This window comes from Scyliorhinus canicula, chromosome 14 (genome assembly GCF_902713615.1).
Source record: "Scyliorhinus canicula chromosome 14, sScyCan1.1, whole genome shotgun sequence".
NCBI lineage: Eukaryota > Metazoa > Chordata > Chondrichthyes > Carcharhiniformes > Scyliorhinidae > Scyliorhinus > Scyliorhinus canicula.
This window is the reverse complement of record NC_052159.1, coordinates 99,008,050-99,031,497: the sequence shown is the minus strand read 5'-3', so window position 1 is coordinate 99,031,497 and position 23,448 is coordinate 99,008,050. Positions and strand designations below refer to the sequence as shown.

General features: G+C 48.2%; 1 protein-coding gene across 2 annotated transcripts in view; it reads right to left on the bottom strand.

The window, feature by feature from the left end:
• The window catches only part of cep126 (centrosomal protein 126), a 216,556-nt gene that overhangs the window by 80,479 nt on the left and 112,629 nt on the right, over positions 1-23,448 (bottom strand). For both annotated transcript variants that reach the window (XM_038818758.1, XM_038818759.1), the window contains one exon: positions 1,846-4,174. In XM_038818758.1, the coding sequence (XP_038674686.1) occupies positions 1,846-4,174 (2,329 nt within the window). The remainder of the gene's footprint in view (positions 1-1,845; positions 4,175-23,448) is intronic.

The window sequence follows — 23,448 nt, the reverse complement described above, 5'->3', positions numbered from 1 at the left end:
ATTAAGGGGCAATTTATCTAGGCCAATCCACTTACCCTGCATATCTTTGGGTTGTGGGGGGTGAGACGCACGCGGACATGGACCCATGCAGACACGGGGAGAATGTGAAAACTCCACACAGACAGTGACCCATGGCTGGGATCGAACCCGGTTTCTCGCCGCCGTAAAACAGCAGTGCTAACCACTGTGCCAACCCAAAAGTGCAAACTCCACACAGTCACCCAAGGCTGGATTTGAACCCGGGTCCCTGGTGCTGTGAGGCAGCAGTGCTAACCACAGTGCAATCTGACCTCAATATTCATCACACCTACTGTAGACATTTACGGCACCAGCTTTTAGACAAATATTATCTGTATTATTCTGCATCTTGTTTCTATTTATAGGTGTTTGTTTAAACATACACTTCACGTAATGGGTCTGGTAAGAATCCGCTTTCATCTCTATGGTGTCCTGAGTCAGGACTTTCCCACATAACGCAATGGTGTTGTGGTAATGCCACCTGGTTAGTTATCCAGAGGCCCAGGCAAATACTCTGAGGTGTGGGTTCAAATCATGGCAGTTGGTGGAATTTGAATTCAATTAATAAAAATCGATCATCTTAAAAAATCATCTGGTTCACTCGTATCCTCTAGAAAACAAAATCTGCCATCCTTACCTGGTCTTGCCCACATATGATTCCAGACCCACAGCAATGTGGTTAATTCTTAAATGCCTTCTGAAATGATCTAGCAAACACCATTCAGGTCTCCTTGATGGGCCAAGGGAACTTTTCTTGGCACATGAGGAGCATTCTAAATAACCTTCAGCTACTGGAGCTAGTTTTCTGATCTCCATTTAGCTGTCAGCCAAGTCTTGCAATCACAGCAGGCATCTGTTAAATTTACATTAGTGTAGATAATTTAAACATTGCAACGAAATGCTCTGTCTCTCCAAGCCTTGCATGCCATGGAACTCAACATCATAGAAGCAATTTTATTTTAAGCCCGCTTATTATGGAGGATGTTAAGGTTATGCATATGATATTAATTTAAATAAATAATTATTGAGTAAGTAGAAAAAGAATGCTATGGATCAATGCCATTTATATTTCTTCCAGAACAAAAATGATGACCAATATTTCTACCTGGAAGGCACCAGGTGACACCAAAGCAATTCTAGCCCCTAGGATTAAAATCCCTCCAGGATTTTAATTTAGCAATCATGAAGGAACAGTGATATGTATTCAGATCAGTATGGTGTATGACCTAGGGGAACCTGGAGCTGGTGATACATCTTGTTTCTTTAGATTTTGGAGGTTAGGGGTTTGTGGTGTGCTGCTGAAGAAGCCTTGTGGATAGAACAAACTGCAGACACCCAACATGACTGGTAGAGGGGTTGGATATGTGGCTAAAATGCTGGTCTAGTGGACTACTTCATCTTGAACAGTACCGAGATTTGAGTGTTTTTGTACCCACCCAAGAAAGTAGCAAGTATTCCGTCATACTCCTGACTTGTATCTTATTTAAATGATGGGAAGGCTTTAGGTAGTCAGGAGGTGAACCATTTGCTGAAAATTACACAGCCTTTGACCTGTTTTAATACCACTGAGCCTTGCCTATATGTGACTCAACATTGTGGTTGACACTTCTTCCCTCTGAAGCGGCAAAAAGGATAAAAGCGATTATTTTTTGAAGGACAACTAAAAATTGGCAACAAATGTGGCTTAAAATATTATGCTGTAAGTATGGCCTGAGTACCTTAAAATAAAAAATAAAATAAAAAATACTGCACCACTTTTTATGAAGGAATTATTTTTAAACTTCTTCAATTTCTAAAAGGAAACCGCATATTAATAATTTTTCTCACCACTTGCTGAGTCCTTTTGTGCCAAGGCACTGCGCACTCCGTGCCAAAGCAGTGTAATTTCTTCTTCAGTTGGTGTGCAATCCAAACACAATCTATTCCCTTCATAATTAGTGTCTTGTTTCGTGCCATTATATATATCATCTTTTTGGGGCAGAGCTTTAGCAGCATTTACTGAATAGGTTGCTTTTGCAACAGTTTCATACGGAGACACTAAATAGGATGAAGGAAATGTTGTGATGGTGACAGACCTGTTATTCAAAAAATCTACCTGAGGCCAAAAGCTGGGAACCGTAGCATTCTCTGCATTGATTTTACTGGATGGATGACGATCTTCTGGCATGATTTCTCTTGGTGTGCTGGAACAGTTGCCAATAACATTAGCTGGGTGTAAATGCGATTGCCAACTACTTTTAAAATTGCCAGTCGTCCTTTGACTTTGCTTACTGTCAATGGCTGGTTTGGGTGGAGGATGGGGTACCAGTATTTTACCATGAGATTTCATTACTTCACTGGCAGACTGGGGCCTGATTATGGTACCTTTCCTGTAGTTGCCTCCTGTACGAAAATAAACCATAGCAGATTGGGCTCTTTTAATCACTTTGGCATGTCCTATTCTTACCAAGGGTTTCTCAGGATTGGAAATAGCATTTTTTGCAGTTGTTTTGTGGTCTATGCTTCTAGTTCCTTTGGCTGCCCATGCTTGTTTAGTAAAATGGTAACCAGGTGATACAGCTGGTCTTATTCCATGGGTCACAGGGGTTGTTTCTGAAGTTACAGAAGCTGTCACTCCTAAACCTTCCCAGGTTTTCTTCTGCTGGTGGCCAGAAAGGCTACATTCTATAGCAGAATTTAATTTATTCCATTTTGATTCTTTTTTACTATTCACAATTGACTTAACATTAGAAATATGGCCATTACTTTCAAAACAAGGTGACTGTAATAGAGCTTGATTTGTTGATCCTGCACTTATATCTACTGTTCTTTCCTGTTCTTGAACAACTTCACCTTTTCCCTTTTTAAACTGGTTGGTTTGTTCAATCTCATCCAGCCATCTCAGTTTTTTCTTTGCTGGATTTTTGTCTGATTCCAATTCTTTCATTTTTATCAACTCCACACTATCCCTGATGGAGGATGCCATTTGAATCCCAAGAACACCACGTGTAGACTGTCGAGATTTGGAAAAACCATTTTCATACTTTGACACTTTCTTAAGTATCCCTTTCAGTAGTTTGAAATTACTTTTTTCATGGGAATGCATTTTGTTGGTTTTTAATTTTGTAGTTGACATTGATGAATGTGTTAATACTTCATTTTCTTTTCCTTTTGTCGCATTATTTCCGGAATCGGATTCTGATGAATTTGTTGCTTGAGAAGGAGCAGGTTTCTGACTGGCTCCTTCTGAAACATGTCTGCTTTTAACGTTGAAATTATATTTGTTGAAGGAAGTATGGCTGTCCTCGCTATTGTTGGGAATGTCAGTATTTTGGTTCAACGTGAAAGGAGAAACAGTAATTCTATTACCTACACCAATATTTGCCATCGGATACATTTGTTGGATCGTTTCACTGTCCTTCATACTGTCAGCTTTTGTTCTATCACTGCCGGTTTGTGACTTCTGACTCGAGGTTAAAAAGACAGGTGTTGTAAATGGCAATTTTAAAGGATGCATTGATTCAAGTTCATTTTGGTGCACAGGTTCTAATCTGTCATTCACATCTGATAGTTGTGTTGTTTCCTTAGGTATTAGATCTGGTGTGGACCAGGCATCACAAAGTATTGTTGCAGAATGAGCAGGTCGACCAAGGGAATGCTCAGAAGAATCGGTGGTAGTTTGTTGATTTTCTATAGAGTGAGAATTACTATCTGTTATTTTATGTTGGCTGCTATTATAAAATTTGCTTGAATATATATTCTGATGCCTTTCAACAGAAGAAACAGAACTCGAGTTAAAATATTCAGATCCAATACTTTCAGAAGCTGATGCATGTAGCTTATCATTCAAATATTCTTTTGTAGTTGAAGTTTGAGTTCTGTTTGTCATTGAAATCCCCGGAGAAGAGAGCTGAGTCCTACTACTATCCAAGTCGTTGATCCAGGCACTTACATGGGTCTTCTTTAAAGGATAATAATGATTCTTACAAGAGTCAAGGAGGTTTTTTACAGGTGGGTGTGGCCTCATTATATTATTGGAAAGATTATTATTCTGTACTGGAAGATCAATTGAATCATCTGATTCAGGATGTACAATATGTTGTCCCTCAGTTTCTAGGCTGTCAAGACTTGTTAAGCTTTCAGCCAGATTAAGTTGGTTGATTTCTTGGCGGAATTCCTGCGAAATTCAAACGCACAATTAATTGTTTACTAATTTACAAGAATAGAACATGACCAAAACGCTCAAGTAAACTGGTACATCTGACATAACTAAATCACCGTAGCTTATCAATTTCCCAGACCTATTCAACAATTGTTGAATAGAATGAAATGCTCATTTAGTACAACGCTGAAGGAATGCAGCATTTAGGAGGTGCTGGCTGGAATTCTCCGGTTGTCGGGATTCTTTGTTCCCACCGCCAGCGCACCCCTGCCCATGGGTTTCCTGGCAGCGTTTGGTGGCTTTAATGGGAACTCACGTTGACAAGCAGCAGAAAGAAAGAATCCTGCCACCATCAAACAGCGCGCCACCTAGAAACACGCAGCTGGGGGACCGGAGAATCTAACCTGCTGCCTTTTGAATTGTTTGACAAAACAAGGCCTCAATCTGCCCAGATGAACATAAAGATTGAGGAAAAGGATGGCCTCTCTGGTGACCAAGTCAACAAACATCTCTCCATGTAGACCATCAAAAGTCAATTATAAGATTATTCATCCAACTGCTATTTGTGGAAATTGTAGTCTGCAAATTGGCTGCTGTATTTGGCTTCATAACAGTGGCCACCCTTCAGCAATTCGCTCATCATACAGAACCTTAGGTCATCCTAAGGGCATGTTAAGTGCTGTTTAATGCAAGTAGTATTGAGAATCTGTTCATTCTTAAAAGTTTATTCTGTTAAAATCACCATTCTTGATCACTAAGAACTATATAAAAGTCCCACTCCACATAGCAACAATCACCCACATGGCAACATACCCCTGACTTTACCAATCATGCCCCTGACTCTGAAAGGTTTTCTTGATTTGTCCAAGCAATCCCAACCCACTGACCTTTGTCCAAGAGAACCACTGATGCTACTTCTCCAGACTCAGTACTTCTGATTGGTTAGCAGATTGTGGAGGCAGAATACCTTAGAGTAACGGGAGCGCTAATGTCAGGCAGTGAATTGCCGGATTGCAACAGAATCCAGCAGTGCTCAATAAAACAGCTGAGACATTCATGCCCCTGGCTTTCACGCCTGGTGACAGGACCACTACTAAAATCAGGCCCTAATCTCTTCGCCCATTTTCTGAACCTGAAACACTGTGTCTTGAACTGCATCAATTTTATCACTACTGGGCACTTCTGGCCAATGTTTTATAATTTGTGAAATGCCCTGCAATAAACTAAACTCTATAAAACAATCCTGTTTTGTTTGAACAAATTGTTGCTTTTATTTATCTGTTCATTCGGTGCCAGTGAAGTAACAGAGGCTATTCTTGTTGTGAAGAAAATTATTCCCTTCACAGCAAATGGATCCTCGACGACTAACTATGCAACTTATTGGACCTCTAGGGCAGCTGGAAACAACCGGTAATTTAAGTTATAACTGGAAAAGATTTGAACAGATATTCCAAATATTTATCGCAGCTAATGATTTAAGCACGGTCTCTGACGCAATGAAAATAGCATTACTACTCTCAATAGGAGGGCATGAAGCTAGAGAAATCTATAATTTCTTTAGTTACTTAGAAGGTGAAGACGACACCAAAATAGAAGTAATACTCAAAAAATTTGATGAACACTGTCAGAGTCAGTCTGGACAGATGCTGGAAAGATTTAACGCTTGTCATTAATGCCAGAGAAACGGAGGGCCCATCACTGATTTAATCACATATCTCAAGTTAATACCACAAGACTGTGATTATTCTGATTTCAGAATCAGAATATTCTGGATCAATTAATTTCTGGACTATCTGACAAAAATTTGAAGGAAGAACTTTCACACGATAAGTATCTAACTCTAGAAACTGCTATACAAAAATGCCTTGCTTATGAACAAAAACAAAATCAATACTGTGAGTCTTTACAAACACAGAATCAGTATGCAGAAAAGAAAATCGGTAAAAATGGCGCAAACACTCACCACGAGGCAGAGGCAGGATCTCACTCGATGCAACAGCACTTTTTGATTGGCAGCCACCTTGAGCGAGAGCGATCCGGACAGTACGCACATGCGCACTTCTCAAAAAGAAGGAAAACGGCAAAATACACTTGAGAAGCCACGCATGCGCAGTTGCGAAAAGTAAAGGAAACTCGAATTGCGCATTTGCAATCTATTCCTACGCATGACGTCACGAGCGTCATGACGTCAGAAGACCCGGACCACGTCCACTTAAAGGGGAAATGCACGAAAATGAACAAAAAGACATTTAAAGCTGCAAAACATATTTTCTTACATCAAAAGACAGAAGGATGCCTGAACTTAAACCAGCAGTTAAAAAAAACCTCCACAACACCCTGGCACAAGCAGTTTGCACCACCCAAAGAGGAGAGCACAATGATTTGTTCATTGAAGAATACTACTCAGAAGATGACTTCTTTATTGGACATAGAAAGAACAATGACAAATCCGAAGCAAACAGAGATGATTTGTTCATTGAAATCTACTGCTCAGATATGGATGAACTATTCGGAATTGATGATCATTGCATTAGCAGAACGGTTGAAATGCTCAACACAACTCTTCTCATGGTAGATTAATCCAATACCATGATGCCATGGCAGATCGTCGATACACTGGATGACAGCAATACCCAAGAAGAAGACAACGCCACAGAGAGTGCGATGAAAGACACCACAGAGAGAATGATGAAGGACTCCACAGAGAGAGCGATGAAAGACTCCACAGAGAGAGCAATGAAAGACTCCACAGAGAGAGCGACACAAGCCTCCACAAAGAGAATGCAAGCCTCCACAGATAGCTCGGTGACAGACTCAAAAATGGAAGCAAGCAGACACTCCATAGCGAACGCCATGCATGAACAAGACTATGAAGGATTATCCACCTTATCTGCGCAACCAGCAGAAGACTATGAAAGTCTACCAAGCTCATGTGTACCCAGCTTATTTGAACCACCCAGAACCCAGCTCCTTTAACCAACAAGAAGACAGTCTACCCAGCTTATTTGAGGCACCAGAAGAAGAGTATGAAAGTCTCCCCAGCTCATTTAACCAACAAGAAGACACTGAATGTCTACCTACTGTATGTGAGACAAGTGACGAAGAAATCACAATTCCCATACAGGATGTGCAGGATCATAGCGAGGCTGACAGATCTCAGCTCATCTGCACAGAAGCACTCAACAATCAGAGGAGGGCTACTCATGAGTCCAGAGAGACCATGTCAACTGAAATTTTGAAGATTTTGACTCCAGAAGAGGAGCACCAAGAGTCCAGAGAGACCACGTCAATAGAAATCTTGAAGATTTTGACTCTAGAAGAGGAGCACCATGACCTACAACAAAATGAAATTGTGAAGATTTTGACTCCAGAAGAGGAGCACCAAGAAACCAAAGGTGATTCAAATGAACCAGAAATAACTCCACAGGAGGAGCACAAAGAAAATCAATGATGATTCAAGTGAACCAGAAATGACTCTAGAAGAGGAAGCAAAGAGGAATCAAATCCACCTCAAATGACTGATGTCACCAACATCAATGCAACATCAGATCATTCTCACAATTCTCAAGAAGAAACGCTCAATGTAACAGATACCACAACGGACACTGATACCAATAACTGTGACAATGACTCAAATCATCCACATGGAACACTCATTGAGCGCAACAAGAACAACAAACACCGCAAGACATACAGCAGAAACAAGAACAACATCAACAACAAAAACATGCAGCGCAACAAGAACAACAAAGACACCAAGAAGCATAACAGAAACAGGCACGACAAGAAAAACGACAAGAACAGTGACGTAAACAACAAGAACAGAAACAAGCACAACAAGAAAAACAACAAGAACAACAGCAAATACAACAAAAACAGAAACAAGCACGACAAAAACAACAACAAGAATGACAACAAGAACGATAACGCAAACAACAAACACAGAAATGACAGAAACAACAACAATGAAACAATGACCTCTAAAACATGGTACAACTCTGCACATGAAGGACAATGCCACAGCACACTGCAAAACAATGACAAGACTAAAAACATGCAATGGCATGACAAAGAATCTCACAAATTCACATCTGCTCCAGAACAAGCAAGCACGCCAGCTTTCAAGGCAGATGACACACTAGACAATACTGCAAGCACAGGAAAAAGTCCAGGTCAGACGACGAAGATGACATACAAAATCAATACCCCAAGCACAGAAAAAAGTCCAGGTCAGGCAATGGTGTAACACAGAATCGCTACCTCAAGAATAGAGAAAAAAAGTCTAAATCAGACAGCAAAGTGATTCGACCATTCAAACATCTCATGATGACTTGATGGTCACTTAAACACAAGAACACTGACGACGTTCACAAAGAAATAACGACACCAACATCACCACTTCAAATAACAGAAGACGAAAGCAACTCAACCGAACAAATTCATAAAGTTTGGACTCACAAATTTAGTTTATTAAGATTGGACTCATCAATATTAACTGGCTTTGTATAATCATCAAGATCATCACAACTTGTACATAACATCAGTTGTCTACCTATTTCACGCAAGCGAAAAAACCTTAGAGACTAAATGTATTCACATTTGACGGACGAACTCATTGATTTTATGTACTGCATCTGTAAACTGCATCCATTATGTTTGTTCAATTTTCTTACAACATAGAGAAAATATGTAACAGGAAAAAAGGGGATGTAGTGATCTCTATATGTGCATGTACACAAAGGGTTAATGTGTAATCAGTAGCACCACATGATCACTAGAGGGCTGGACCAACAGGGGTATAAAAGGCAATCATATTGGGCCTCTCGGGTTGCACTGTGACCAGGGCCATAGCAGAGTAGTTCAGATGGCTTGTGGAGTTATGTATAGTTACTGTAGTTAGATCTTGTTAACCTTATCACTAGTATTAAAGTTAAAGTAAAGAACTCATGCAATTATTGTTATAGTTACTCAATAAACCTATTGTTACTACTGGATGAGTTTGAGTCTTCTTCATCGAGATTCAGAAGACCTCTTCATTAGCCAATGATTGAGTAGCACATATTACCTACCACACAGGTAACAAAACAGTCACATACTGGTATGCAAAATTGCGATAAAATGCTGAACATTATATAAATTTCATTCTATAATGCCAATATGATTCTTTTTATTTTTCTCCCAATTCAAGCATCTTCTTTTCTGTTCATATCTGTTTGTTGCAAAGACTCATGGGTGGAATCATACCAGAAAATGGCAAAGTGTCAGTTCAGGGGCGAAATTCTCCGACCCCACGCAGGGTCGGAGAATCGGCCGGCAGCGACGTTATTCCCGCTCCCGCAGGGTTTTTAATTCTCTGACCGGCCAAAAACCGGCGCTGTGCAAATCCCGCCGGCAGCCTCTGAAAACAGCTGGCACCGGCGGGATTTCATGATATTTTTTTTTCCACAAATCTCCGGCCCGGATGGGCCGAAGTCCCGCCGACGTGGCCACGGGTCACGTTGGCGAAAATCACAGTACCTTTAAAACAGCGTCAACCATTGATGATGGTTGACGCCGTTCAGTGTCGGGGGGGGGGTTGCGGCATCGGGGGGGGGGTGGGGTTTGCGGCAATCGGGGGGGGGTTGCGGCATCGGGGGGGGTTTGCGACATCGGGGGGGGTTGTGGCATCGGGGGGGGGTTGCGGCATCGGGGGGGTGTTGCGGCATCGGGGGGGGGGTTGCGGCAGGGGGGGGGTTGCGGCACGGGGGGGGGGGTTGCGGCATCGGGGGGGGGGGTTGCGGCATGGGGGGGGTTGCGGCATCGGTGGGGGGGTTGCGGCATCGGGGGGGTTGCGGCATCGGGGGGGGGGTTGGCGGCATCGGGGGGGGGGGCGGTGGGGGGTGTGTTGCGGCATCGCGGGGGGGTTGCGGCATGGGGGGGGGTTTGGGGGCAGCGGCGTGCAGAGAGGGGGGGGCGATGGATGCCCGGGGCCAACGCACCGTCGCCCCCCCTCTGTATGCCGCTGCCCCCTACCCCAACCACCCCCCCCTCACCACCCCTACCTCCTTCCAACGCCCCTACCCCCCTCCCCACCACCCCTACCCCCCTCCCCACCACCCCTACCCCCCTCCCCACCACCCCTACCCCCCTCCCCACCACCCCTACCCCCCTCCAACGCCGCCCCCCCATCTCTCGCAACGCCGCAACCCCCCACCCTCAACGCCGGTACCCACACCCCGTCCCCCTCCCTCTGAAGGCCGGTACCCACCCCCCCCTCCCTCTGAAGGCCGGTACCCACACCCCCCTCTCTCCTCCTCCCCCCTTCCTTCCTCCCCTCTCCTTCCTCCTCCCCCCTTCCTTCCTCCTCCCCCCTTCCTTCCTCCCCCTCCTTCCTCCTCCCCCTTCCTTCCTCCTCCCCCCTTCCTTCCTCCTCCCCCCTTCCTTCCTCCTCCCCCCTTCCTTCCTCCCCCCCCTCCTTCCTCCTCCCCCCTTCCTTCCTCCCCCCCCTCCTTCCTCCTCCCCCCTTCCCTCCTCCTCCCCCCCTTCCTTCCTCCGTTAGTGGGGGGGGGGTGGGTGCGGCGTTGGAGGGGGGTAGGGGTGGTGAAGGGGTAGGGGTGGTGAGGGGAGGGGGTTGGGGTAGGGGCAGCTGCGTGCAGAGGGGGGGCGACGGTGCGTTGGCCCCGGGCATCCGTCACCCCCCTCCTCTGCACGCCGCTGCCCCTACCCCAACCCCCCCCTCACCACCCCTACCCCCCTCCAACGCCGCCCCCCCTCCAACGCCGCCCCCCCCTCTCAACTCAACGCCGCAAACCCCCCCCCCCCCCACCCCTCTCAACTCAACGCCGCAAACCCCCCAACGCCGGGTCTGTCTCTCTCCTCCTCCCCCCCCCCCCCCCCCACCCCCAATGCCGGTCTGTCTCTCTCCTCCTCCTCCCCCCCACCCCCCAAAACGCCGGGTCTCACCACTTCCACAGCTGGTGAAACTGACGCGTATCGCGTCAGTCAGCTGCTGGCCCCTCCGGGAACGGAGAATAGCGGCCTAAAAGAAGGCCCCGACGCCGGAGTCATCTACACCGATGTTTCTCGCCGGAAATCGGCGTTACGACGGTCTGCAGAGAATTTCGCCCCAGGTATGTAAAAGAGTGATAATCCTGCCGGAGGGCTTTCTCATGGAATTTTGAGCTCCTTTACCAGAATAAAAGTGAATGAGCGTGTTACTCTGCCGGGGCAGAGCCTCTGACGGCTCGGTACTCGCCCCTAACAGGTCAGATGGAGCCCCAACCAGCGCTGCAGTCTAATAGCCCCAGTCCACATCATTGAAGTTTCAGAGGCTCTCTCCCACCTAGATATTCATCAACTGCACTACCTTCAATGTCCACTCTCCCCTCCCCCTCGCCCACCACACATATATGCACCATTTCCCCCCATGGGGCTCCCACTAAGGTCAGCCCTGGTACTGCCTCCGCACAGGTTAGCAGTCAGTTGGCACTCGTGCTAACCTGTCAGTGCCAATAAGTGCCAAGGGGCAGGTGCCCAGCATGTCACGGTACACTCGCGGGAGCTATACTTCCCTCTGCAGCCCTGGAAGGATACTCTCGACTGGCCAAACCTGTTGTAAATGATGTCACGCCAGCGCCCAGTGAATATTCCATGAGGGGGCAAGATCTGGGGAGAGTGCTCACTAATGATATGCTTATGTATTAAAATTAGGTTCCTGGGCTCCTGCGGCGTGATTTACATGGCTCCACCAGAGGGAAGGGAGTGAAAATTCCAAAATCCAATCATGCCGATGAGAAAAATGCACCATTGCGTTTTTTGATTGTCCAGGATTTTGAGCCGACGCCGAGTGCCTCACGGTCGGAGGATGCGAGCTCAAAATCGCCCCCATGTCTTTAGCATGCCTTAATGGAGAATCAAGGGACTAGTGGGAATTAGAAACAAAGGACTAGTGGGAATGAGAGTCTGCAATATATTAATCTTGATTAGTTAACAAATCCCTGGGACAGATGATCTATTTCCCAGAGTGTTGAAAGATGTGATTGTAGAGGCAGAGGATGTATTGGTGGTCATCTTACAAAATTCTATAGATCTGGAAGGTCCTTCCAGATTGAAAGATTGTAAATCTAACCCTATTGTTTATGAAAGGAGTGACGAGAAATTGGGGAAACTACAGACCTGTTTGCTTGACATCAGTAGTAGGTCAAAAGCTAGGCCATTATGAAGGATCTGAGAACTGGAAATTGTAAAAATAATGCTCTGATTAGGCAGAGTCAACATGAATTTATGAAAAGGAAATCATGCTTGACAAACCTGTCGGAGTTTTCTGACGATGTTACTGGCAGGATAAATAAGGGGGGGGGAGTGGATCTGGTGTATTTGCATTTTCAGAAGGCTTTTGATAATATTGCACACAGCTTTGTAAACAAAATTAAAGCACATAGAATTGGTGTGGTGGGGAGAATATAAAGAGGATTGGTTAACAGATTGTAAACAGTGAGTAGAAATAAACTCTCAGATTGGTAGGCTGTGATTATAGTGGGTGACTGCAAGTACCAGTACTTGGGCCTAGCTGTTCACAATCTGTATTACTGATTTGAATGTCGGGATCAAATGTAATATTTCCAAGATTGCGGCTGACAGAGAACCAGAACCAGGTTGGATTATGTATTGTGAGGATGCAAAATGACTTCAAGGGGATTTGGACAGGGTTAGTGAGTGGGCAAGAATATGACAGATGGAATATAATGTGGATAAGTGAGATTATCCACTTTGGTAGGAGGAATGGAGGTGCAGAATACTTCTTACATAAGACCATAAGACATAGGAGCAGAGTTAGGCCATTCGGCCCATCAAGTCTGCTCTGCTTTCAACATGGCTGATATGTTTCTCATTCCATTTTCCTGCCACCTCCCCATAACCTGTGTCCCCCTATTAATCAGGAAGCTAGCTATCTTTGTCTTAAAAAGACATTTAGTGATTTGGCTTTCACAGCCTTCTGCAGCAAAGAGTTTTACAGGTTTACCACCCTCTGGCTGAAAAAATTCCTCCTCATATCTAAAGGTCATATCTAAAGGCCCTTCAGTCTGAGGCACTGCCCTCGGGTGTTAGTTTTTCCGACTAGTGGAAACGTCCTCTCCACATCCACTCTACCCAGGCCTCTCAGTATCGTATAAGTTTCAATAAGATCCTCCCTCATCCTTCTGAACTCCAACAAATACAGAACCAGAGTCCACAACTGCTCCTTAAATGACAAGCTCATCTTTCCAGGGATCATTCTTGTGAACTTCTGATGAACTCTTTCCAAGGCCAGCACATCCTTCCTTCGATATGAGGCCCAAAACTGCTCACAATACTCAGAATGGGTTCTGACCAGAGCCTAATACAGCCTCAGAAGTACATCCTGGAGCTTTATCAGACTATTTCCTGGGATGTTGGGACTGCCCTATGAGGAGAGATTAAGGAGACTGGGCCTGTATTCTCCAGAGTTTAGAAGAATAAGAGGTGATCTCATTGAGACTTACAAAATTATTAAGGGGCTAGACAGGGTGGATGCAGAAAGGATGTTTTCATGGCTGTGGTGGCTAGAACCAGGGGACAGTCTGAGAAAAATGAGCAAGCCATTTAGGGCTGAGATGAGGAATTCCTTCATTCAGAGGGTAGTGACTCTTTGTAACTTTCTACCCCAGAGGGATGTGAAAGTTCAGTCAAGGAGTATGTTCAAAACACCGATCGATATATTTGTATATCTGAATGACATCAAGGGACATGGGAATAGTGTGGGAAAATGAAGTTGAGGCAGAAGATCAGCCATGATCTAGTTGAATGGTGGAGCAGACTCAAGGGGCTGAATGGCCTACTCCTATGTTCCTATATTAAATGCTTATGCAGTATTTGATGTACCTCTAAAAGAAAAATTAATAAGTGGAAGTATATTGCAAAATAGGTCAGAAACCAGCACTACTTTAATTAAGAATTAAGAATGGGCAGCACGGTAGCACAGTGGTTAGCACTGTTGCTTCATAGCACTAGGGTCCCAGGTTTGATTCCCGCTTAGGTCACTGTTTGTGAGGAGTCTGCATGTTCTCCCTGTGTCTGCGTGGATTTCCTTCGGGTGCTCTGGTTTCCTCCCACAAGTCCCAAAAGGTGTGGTTGTTAGGTGAATTGGACATTCTCAATTCTCCCTCTGGCTACCCGAAGGGTAGCCGCTGCCATGACTCAGGTCACTTTATTGACAATCGGGATGCTCACAGGCATCTTGGAAGTGGAATTCAAGAAACAGCAGAAGGCTGTCTCCAAAGGCATCCACAATTCAATAGAGGTGGCCTTGGCTCCAATTTGTTCGGTCCTGGTGCAGTGGTACAGGGTGTGGAGGCGGCCCTTCTGGGCTATAGTGACCGGATCGTCTCACTAGACGTTGAGATGGCAATGATGGATGGTGTTAACAAAACACTGCGTGCCAATGTGGACGATTTAGAGAATCTCTCCAGGAGGCAGAACCTTAGGATCATGGGGTTGCCAGAGGGGGCAGTGGTCCCAAATCCGACCGAATAGATGTCAAAGATGTTTGGGAAGATGTGGGGTGGGGTGGTGGGGAGGGTGGTGGGGCGGTGCAGGGTCGTCCTCTCCCGAGCTGGATCGGGCCCATTGGTCACCCTGTCAGAAATCCCGTTCAGGCAAACCACCAGTGGCATTCGTCATCAGGTTCCACGGCTACCAGGAAAAGGAACGAGTCCTAAGGTGGGCAAACGAGCACCAGGGCTACAAATAGAAGGGCCACGCCATCTGGCTCTATCAAGATGAGGAAGCGGAGCTGGCTAAAATGACCTCGCCTTTGCCTCGTACCGTACTGCAAACATGTACCAAAACAGGTTACAGCGAACTAACGCCCTGGGAAACATGCTTCCCAACAATCAACTATATAGACGTTTACTCTTTTTCATGCCCCCCCATCTCCCGCGATGAACAGCCCTCAAACACGGTCACAAACATCCCCCACCTTTCCTCAAACCTTCCTGAAGAGCCCCTTAACTCATACTTTATCTTCTCCAACCGCAGGACGTGGTACAAGTCACCCATCCATGCCGCTACCCCCGGTGGCGATGCCGACCACCACTCCAGCAAAATTGACCGCCATGCAATCAGAGAGGCAAAGGCCACAACATCGGCCTTGGTCCTCTCGAAGAGCTCCGGCTACTCTGAAATCCCAAATATCACCACCAAAGGGTCCGAGTCCACCTCCTCCTCCACTATCCTGGCTAAGACTGCAAACACTCCCGCCGAGAATCTTCCCAATTTTTTGCAACCCCAAAACATGTGCGTGTGATTCGCTGGCCCCCACCCACACCTCTCACACTCACCTGCTACCCCCTGAAAAAACCCACTCATTCTCGCCTCAGTCATATGCACCCTGTGCACCACCTTAAATTGTATCAGGCTCATCCTTGCATATGAGGAGGTCCTGCTTACCCTATGCAGTGCCTCACTCCATGCTCCTGAATTGGATAGCCTGAAGGTCTGCTAGGATGGAGCTTTCCCACTCACCCAAGCCTCGGCATGGTTGGGTGATCTAACAGATTTCCTGTATCTTGAGGGTCAGACGAAGGGTTTTATTCAAGATGGCAGCCATTAATTTCCTTTTTTAGAGAGTTAGTCACCATCAGCTGTTCTTGACTTAGAAATATATCGCCATTCTTTCACTGTCGCTAGATCAAAATCATGGAACTCTCTCCCGAACAGCACTGTGGGTGTACCTACACCTCAAAGACTGCATCGGTTCAAGGAGGCAGTACACCATTGTGGTGAATGTAACTTAGTAATTCACACTGTATTTACCAATACCATTGTAAGCACAGTAGCGTTATCCGACCACTAGGGGGAGTAGCTCTGGGAATGCTCAGGAGTTTGTACTGGGCTCCATCCTTGGCTCCGCCCATGACTCCTCCCCCGGACGGCTGTATAAATACCCTTGTCCAGAGGCAGCCTGCCAGTTCATCGAGAGTTCAACGGGTAACAGGCTGGCTCTGTAGTAAGTAGATTAAAACCACTGTTCATATCTTTTTTTTTAAAATAATTTGTATTGAAAAATTTTGAATTTATACAACAACATCAAACCATACTAAAATACCAACAATAACAATAATGACAACAATCATAAACCTTCGCCCCTCCTCAATGAACAACACAACATATTAACAACAACTTAAATCAACACAATGTTAAGTTACATAACCGTAGAGAGAAAAAAAATAGAAACTATAATAAGGAACACCCCCCCCCCCCTTGCCCCCCCCCCCCCCCCCCCCCCCCCCCCGGGTTGCTGTTTCTATTGACCAAGATACCTATCTTTGAGCCAGGAAGTCCAGAAAAGGCTGCCATCGTTTATAGAACCCTTGTATTGATCCTCTCAGGGCAAATTTGACCCTTTCCAACTTTATAAATCCCGCCATGTCATTGACCCAGGTCTCCACACTTGGGGGCCTCGCATCCTTCCACTGTAGCAAGATCCTCCGCCGGGCTACTCGGGACGCAAAGGCCAGGACACCGGCCTCTTTCGCCTCCTGCACTCCCGGCTCTACCGCATCTCTGAAAATCGCGAGTCCCCACCCTGGTTTGACCCTGGATCCAACCACCCTCGACACCGTCCCCGCCACCCCCTTCCAGAATTCTTCCAGTGCTGGGCATGCCCAGAACATATGGGCATGATTCCCTGGACTCCCCGAACATCTGGTGCACCTGTCCTCACCCCCAAAGAACCTACTCATCCTAGTCCCGGACATGTAGTCCCGGTGCAGCACCTTAAATTGGATGAGACTAAGCCTCGCACATGAGGAGGAAGAGTTGACTCTCCAAGGCATCCGCCCAAGTCCCGCCCTCTATCTGCTCCCCAAGTTCCCCCTCCCATTTAGCCTCAAGCTCCTCCACTGACGACTCCTCCACTTCCTGCATTACCTTATAGATGTCAGACACCTTCCCCTCTCCAACCCACACCCCCGAAAGCACTCTGTCCATCACCCCCCATGAGGGCAGCAAAGGGAATCCCTCTACCTGTCGCCTAGCAAACGCCTTTACCTGCAATTATCTGAACATGTTCCCTTGGGGAAGCCCAAATTTATCCTCCAGTTCCCCCAGGCCCGCAAACCTCCCGCCAAGGCGGCCGGCAGAGCTCCAGAGGAGTGGAAGCAATGGGCCCAGGAGCAACAAGGTGCTCTCCTGCGCTGTTTTGCAGATTTCAAGGCTGAGGTACTGAGCTCTCTGCGGGAAACAAACAAAAGGCTCTTGGAGATCCAGACGACCCAGGATGCTGCCATCAAGGCGTTGCAGACGCAGGCCACTGAACGAGAGGAGGAGGCCGTGGTCCTCATGAGTAAGGTGGAGGGGCATGAGGCACTCCACGGCTGGGGGGTGGAGACGATGACAGGGGGGCGGAGCCTTAACTGGTTCTTCCCCGCGCTGGAGCGGTGCCTGGAGGAGGGATAGGATGGGGGATGATCCCACTTTGGGAGGGGTTGGGTTATTGGCGGGAGTTTCCGGGGTCAGCAGAAGTTAGCTGACCCACGGAAGTACAATGGAGGACAGTTCGCCTGGGGGGGGAGGGAGGGGGGGAAAGGGGAATACCGGGTTGCTGCTGGTAGGGTCAGGAAGGAGCTGGTGGGGGCCGGGGGGGGACAGAGGTGAGGTGTTGTCGCTGGGTCGGGTGGGGGTGCTGGCCAGGGGCGGGCAGTCGACGGGCTATTGCTAGTCGATGGGGGAGGGGGGGGCAGGACGCCCTCTGATCCGGTTGGTCACCTGGAATGCGAGAGGATTGAATGGGCCGGTGAAGCGGTCGAGGGTACTTTCTCATCTGAGGGGGCTAAAGGCAGATGTGGCAATGCTTCAGGAGACCCACCTGAAGGTGGCGGACCAGGTCCGTCTGAGGAAGGGGTTGGTGGGGCAGGTTTTCCACTCTGGGTTGGATGTGAAGAACCGGGGAGTGGCGATTTTGGCGGGGAAAAATGTGTCGTTTAAGGCATCGGAGGTGGTGGCGGATAAGGGGGGAAGGTATGTTATGGTTAGGGGCAGGCTACAAGGAGAGAAGGTGGTACTTGCTAGTGTGTATGCCCCAAATTGGGACAATGCGGGCTTTATGAGGCGTATGTTGGGACGGGTCCCGGATCTAGACGCTGGAGGTCTGATCAGAGGGGGGACTTCAATACGGTGTTGGATCCTTCACTGGATCGGTCCAGCTCTAGGACGGGTAGGAGGCCGGCGGCGGCCAAGGTACTGAGAGAATTTATGGACCAGATGGGTGGGGTGGATCCATGGAGGTTTGTGAGGCCGAGGGCACGCGAGTACTCTTTCTTCTCCCACGTACATAGGGTCTACTCTCGGATAGACTTCTTCGTGGTGAGTAGGGGACTGATTCCGAGAGTGGAGGAGGCCGAGTATTCGGCCATTGCAATCTCCGACCACGCTCCGCATTGGATAGAGTTGGAGATGGGGGAGGTGCGGGACCAGCGCCCGTTGTGGCGGTTGGATGTGCGGTTGTTGGCGGAGGAGGAGGTGTGTAGGAGGGTCCGGGCAAGTATTGAGGGGTACCTCGAGGCGAATGATACAGGGGAGGTTCAGGTGGGGGTGGTCTGGGAAGCCCTGAAGGCAGTGATTCGTGGGGAGCTGATATCCATCCGGGCACACAGGGAGGGGAGCGAGAGGAGTGAGAGGGATAGACTGGTGGGAAAGATGCTGGAGGTGGACAGGAGGTACGCGGAGGCACCAGAGGAGGGACTGTTGGGGGAGAGGCGCAGCCTGCAGGCTAAATTTGATTTGCTGACCACTAGAAAGGCGGAGGCACAGTGGAGGAAGGCACAAGGGGCAGTGTACGAACATGGTGAAAAGGCGAGTACGATGCTGGCTCATCAGCTCCGCAAGCGGGATGCGGCTAAGGAAATTGCTGGAGTGAGAGACAAGAGTGGGAATGTGGTGCGGAAGGGGGTAGAGGTGAATGAGGTCTTCAAGGACTTTTACGGGGAACTGTACCGGTCGGAGCCAACGGGGGAGAGGAGGGGAATGAAGAGGTTCCTCGACGGGCTTTCTTTCCCGAAGGTGCGGGAGGAGCAGGTGGAGGGGCTGGGTGCGCCGATTGAGCTGGAGGAGCTAGTTCAGGGGATCGGGCAGATGCAGTCAGGGAAGGCACCGGGGCCGGATGGGTCCCGGTCGAATTTTCTAAAAAGTTTGTGGACCTAGTGGGCCCCTTGCTGGTGCGGACACTTAATGAAGCGTGGGAAGGGGGGACTTTGCCCCCGACGATGTTGCGGGCGCTGATCTCGTTAATCTTAAAGAGGGACAAGGACCCCCAGCAGTGTGGTTCATACAGGCCCATATCTCTCCTCAACGTAGGTGCGAAGGTGCTGGCAAAAATCCTGGCCACCAGGATAGAGGACTGTGTGCCAGAGGTTGTACAGGAGGACCAGACAGGGTTTGTGAAGGGAAGGCAGCTGAACACGAATGTGCGGAGATTGTTGAATGTCATCATGATGCCGGCGATTGAGGGGGAGGCAGAGATAGTGGTGGCGCTGGATGCGGAGAAGGCCTTCGATAGAGTGGAGTGGGGTACTTATGGGAGGTGTTGGGGAGGTTTGGATTTGGTGAAGGGTTTATTAGATGGGTGAGGCTGCTATATGAGGCCCCGATGGCGTGCGTGACCACGAATGGGAGGAGGTCGGAGTTCTTCCGGCTTTACCGAGGGACCAGGCAGGGTTGCCCCCTGTCCCCCTTGTTGTTTGCATTGGCAATCGAGCCGCTGGCGATGGCGTTGAGGGATTCACAGAGATGGAGAGGTCTGGTGCGAGGTGGGGAGGAACATAGGGTGTCGTTGTATGCCGATGACCTGTTACTGTATGTGGCGGACCCGGTGGGAGGGATGCCGGGGGTGATGGAGCTGCTAGCTGAGTTTGGGACCTTTTCAGGTTATCATCTAAATTTAGGCAAGAGTGAGGTGTTTGTGGTGCACCCTGGAGACTGGGAGGAAGGAATTGGTAGGCTCCCGCGTAGGCGGGCAGGGGAGGGTTTTCGGTACCTGGGGGTGCAGGTGGCCAGTGACTGGAATACTCTTCACAAACATAATTTCACCAGGCTTGTAGATCAGATGGAGGAGGAGTTCAAGAGGTGGGACATGCTGCCATTGTCGTTGGTGGGGAGGGTGCAGTCCGTCAAAATGACGGTGCTTCCGAGGTTCTTGTTCCTCTTTCAGTGCCTGCCCATCTTCATCCCCAGGGCCTTCTTTAGGAGAGTGACTAGCAGGATCTTGTGCTTTGTGTGGGCACGTGGGACTCCGAGAGTGAAGAGGGTTTTCCTGCAAGCGAGGGAGGGATGTAGGCGGGCTGGCGCTGCCCAACCTTTTGGGGTACTATTGGGCGGCCAATGTGTCAATGGTGCGTAAATGGGTGATGGAGGGGGGAGGGACGGCGTGGAAAAGAATGGAGATGGCGTCATGTAGAGGTTTGAGCCTGGGTGCCCTGGTAACGGCGCCGTTGCCGCTCTCCCCTGAGAGGTTTACCACGAGCCCGGTGGTGGCGGCAACCCTAAGAATCTGGGGACAGTGGAGACGGCATAGGGGGGAAACAGGGGCTCGATGGGTGGCAATCATCGGTTCATCCCGGGGAATCTTAAAGCACGTGTCTAGTGAATTGATGGTTCCATCAACCATCACCCCATCACCTTCTGAAGGGCAACTAGGGATGGCCAATAAATACCTAGCCAGTGGCACACACATCCTGCAAATAAGTTTTGAAAAATTCTCTGAGTCTATGAATTAGAGATTCCCACCAGACAACCTAATTAGAGAGACTCCCACCAGAGACCCGAATTAGAGAGACCCCCCACCGGAGACCCTAATTAGAAAGACTCCCACCAGAGACCCTAATTAGAAAGACTTCCACCAGAGACCCCTGCCTGGAAGCCCCCAGAAGAAAGACCCCTGCTTAGAACCCCCCGAAGAGAAACCCCTGCCTGGAAGCTAGAGAGCAGTCCAGACAGAGGCGTGAAAAGAAAAATCACTGCTTTAGAACTCACCTGTGGCATACATTGCTGGCTCAGGCACAGAGAAAACCAGTCAGTTGAGTTTAAACCCACTCAGATCTCTGATCTGCAAGCCTTTCATTCATTTCTCTGCAAATTGCATTCCCTAAGCTGTGATTGACAGCTTCCACACACACCCAATTATCTGCATTGTTTCATTCATCACCCTTCACCCTTAGGTGGCTTTGAAGTACCCAACTGTGAATCTAACAGAAAGCACTTAACTCTCTTTGATGTAGTCCACAGGCTGTCAATTGTAGCTTGATGTTTACAAATAGTGCCTTAGTTTCACAGCTTTACTTCAAAGCCAGTCAAGTGTGAAGGAAGATTATCTTGTTTTCATTCTTTCTTGCTCCCAGTCTTCTTACCTTTCCACCTATATTTCTTACACCACTATGTTCTAAAGCTATGAACTCTCAAATCATCCTTAAACCTCTGGTCTGATCCGGAATCGGCGGTGTGCATTCAGAATTCAGAATTACAGGTGCGATTCAACCAAAAAATCTCCAAGTATCATTTTGGGCGAGTTTAGCAGAATGTTTGCCACTGGCATTTTGGGTGAGATCCAGATCTGGATTCACCCACGCATAGTCATTTTTTTTGGGCCTTGGGGAGTTTCTCCCTGATCAAGCCCACACTTCACAATGTTTTCAGCAGTGGGCAGCTGACCTTGCCGGCGAAACCGGCTCCTCAAAGCTCAGGATGCCATTTTGAAAGGGTGCCCCGATCTCTAAGTGGGCTTGAGAGTCACCCATGCTTCCCAGACACGGGCACTTCCAACTCCCACAGACATAGGCAATACCCCCCCCATCTCCCCAAAGTGAGGACACCCTGCTACTGGGTAGCTGGGGGTCCCCCAATGTTTAGCCCCACACCCTATCTTTTGGGTCCTACACCTTTCAGGACTCCCTCCACTTCACTGCCTCCAACCTTCATGAGGTCCATTCATACTCACCCTTCACTCCAACCCTTCATGGCCCCTCACCCCCCCATTTATGGGCTTGGCTCCCTCAGACCCTGACTCTTGGAAGCATCAACTTGGCACCTGGGTAGTCTGTTATTGCCAGCCTGGCACCAGGAAAGTTCCCCAGCACCCTGGCAGTACTAACGAGGCATCCTGGCAGTGCCAACATTAGCCATGACCTCATCGGGTATCCCATGCCCCCTATGAGCCAATCCAATATCCATGGGTGCTCTTCGAAGACATCAGGGGATCGCCGACTGCTCCAGGATGTAGCTGTCTTGCACGTTCACAGGGTAGCGGACACAGACGTGCATGATTCTGAGGTGGAGGTCGCACATGATTTGAACATTCAGGCAGTGGAACCCGTTACAGTTAATATATAACACACCCTGATGCCCCTGTGCTCGCAGGGTGACATGCATGCCATCAACTACCTCTTGGGCCTGAGGCAACCTGGTGATGTCAGCAAATCCTGCAGCCCGAGCACCTTAGTGGACCTGGTCCAGGTCGAAGGTGATATAGTCTGATGCCCGGGCATACAGATAATCCATTACCTCCCAGATGCACTTGTGGGTGGAAGAATGGGATAAGCCATACAGGTCCCCCCTCGAACTCTGGAATGACCCAGTGGCATAGAAGTTGAGGGATGCAGTGTCCGTCATGGCCACCGGGAATGGGTGTCCTCCTCCTTCATGGGGCTCTATGTCCGCAAGGTCGTGGCACAGTTGCCGCACTGTCTCCCTGCTGAGACGCAGTCATCTGTGGCACATGGTGTCCGTCTGCTCATTGAATGACCAATGTTTCTTGTAACACCTTGGGCTGTTGCTGGCGTCCTCCCTCAGGACCCTCCTCAGCCTGATGGGCGGCCGGGTCTTCAGGATGTGCGATGGCCTCCTGCACATGAGGAGCCGCCTCCAGCCTGCGTGGTCTATCCCTTTCACGGCCTCTCAAATTACCACAAGCAGTCACTTACTTGATTCTCCTTTTAAACATCCATCAAGCCACCAAACCTTGACTTCACCTTTCTTCTGGGGGTGAAACACTATCAGTGCAAAATACGCCCAAAGTAAATTAGCAGCTGATTTTGCACCACACCCAATCTTCATTCCAGTAAAGTTCAGAAACCGATAGTCAAAACTTTGTTTGGAGACATAATTCCTAGTCTTACTGTTGTTTTATCTGGTCAGAAATTAAAAATCTTGGCCATGGTTCCAAAGTCAATGGAAAAGGAAAATAAAAACTAGCTGTCAATTCTCTACAAACCTCCCATTTCACACTGCTGGAAAAGACCAAT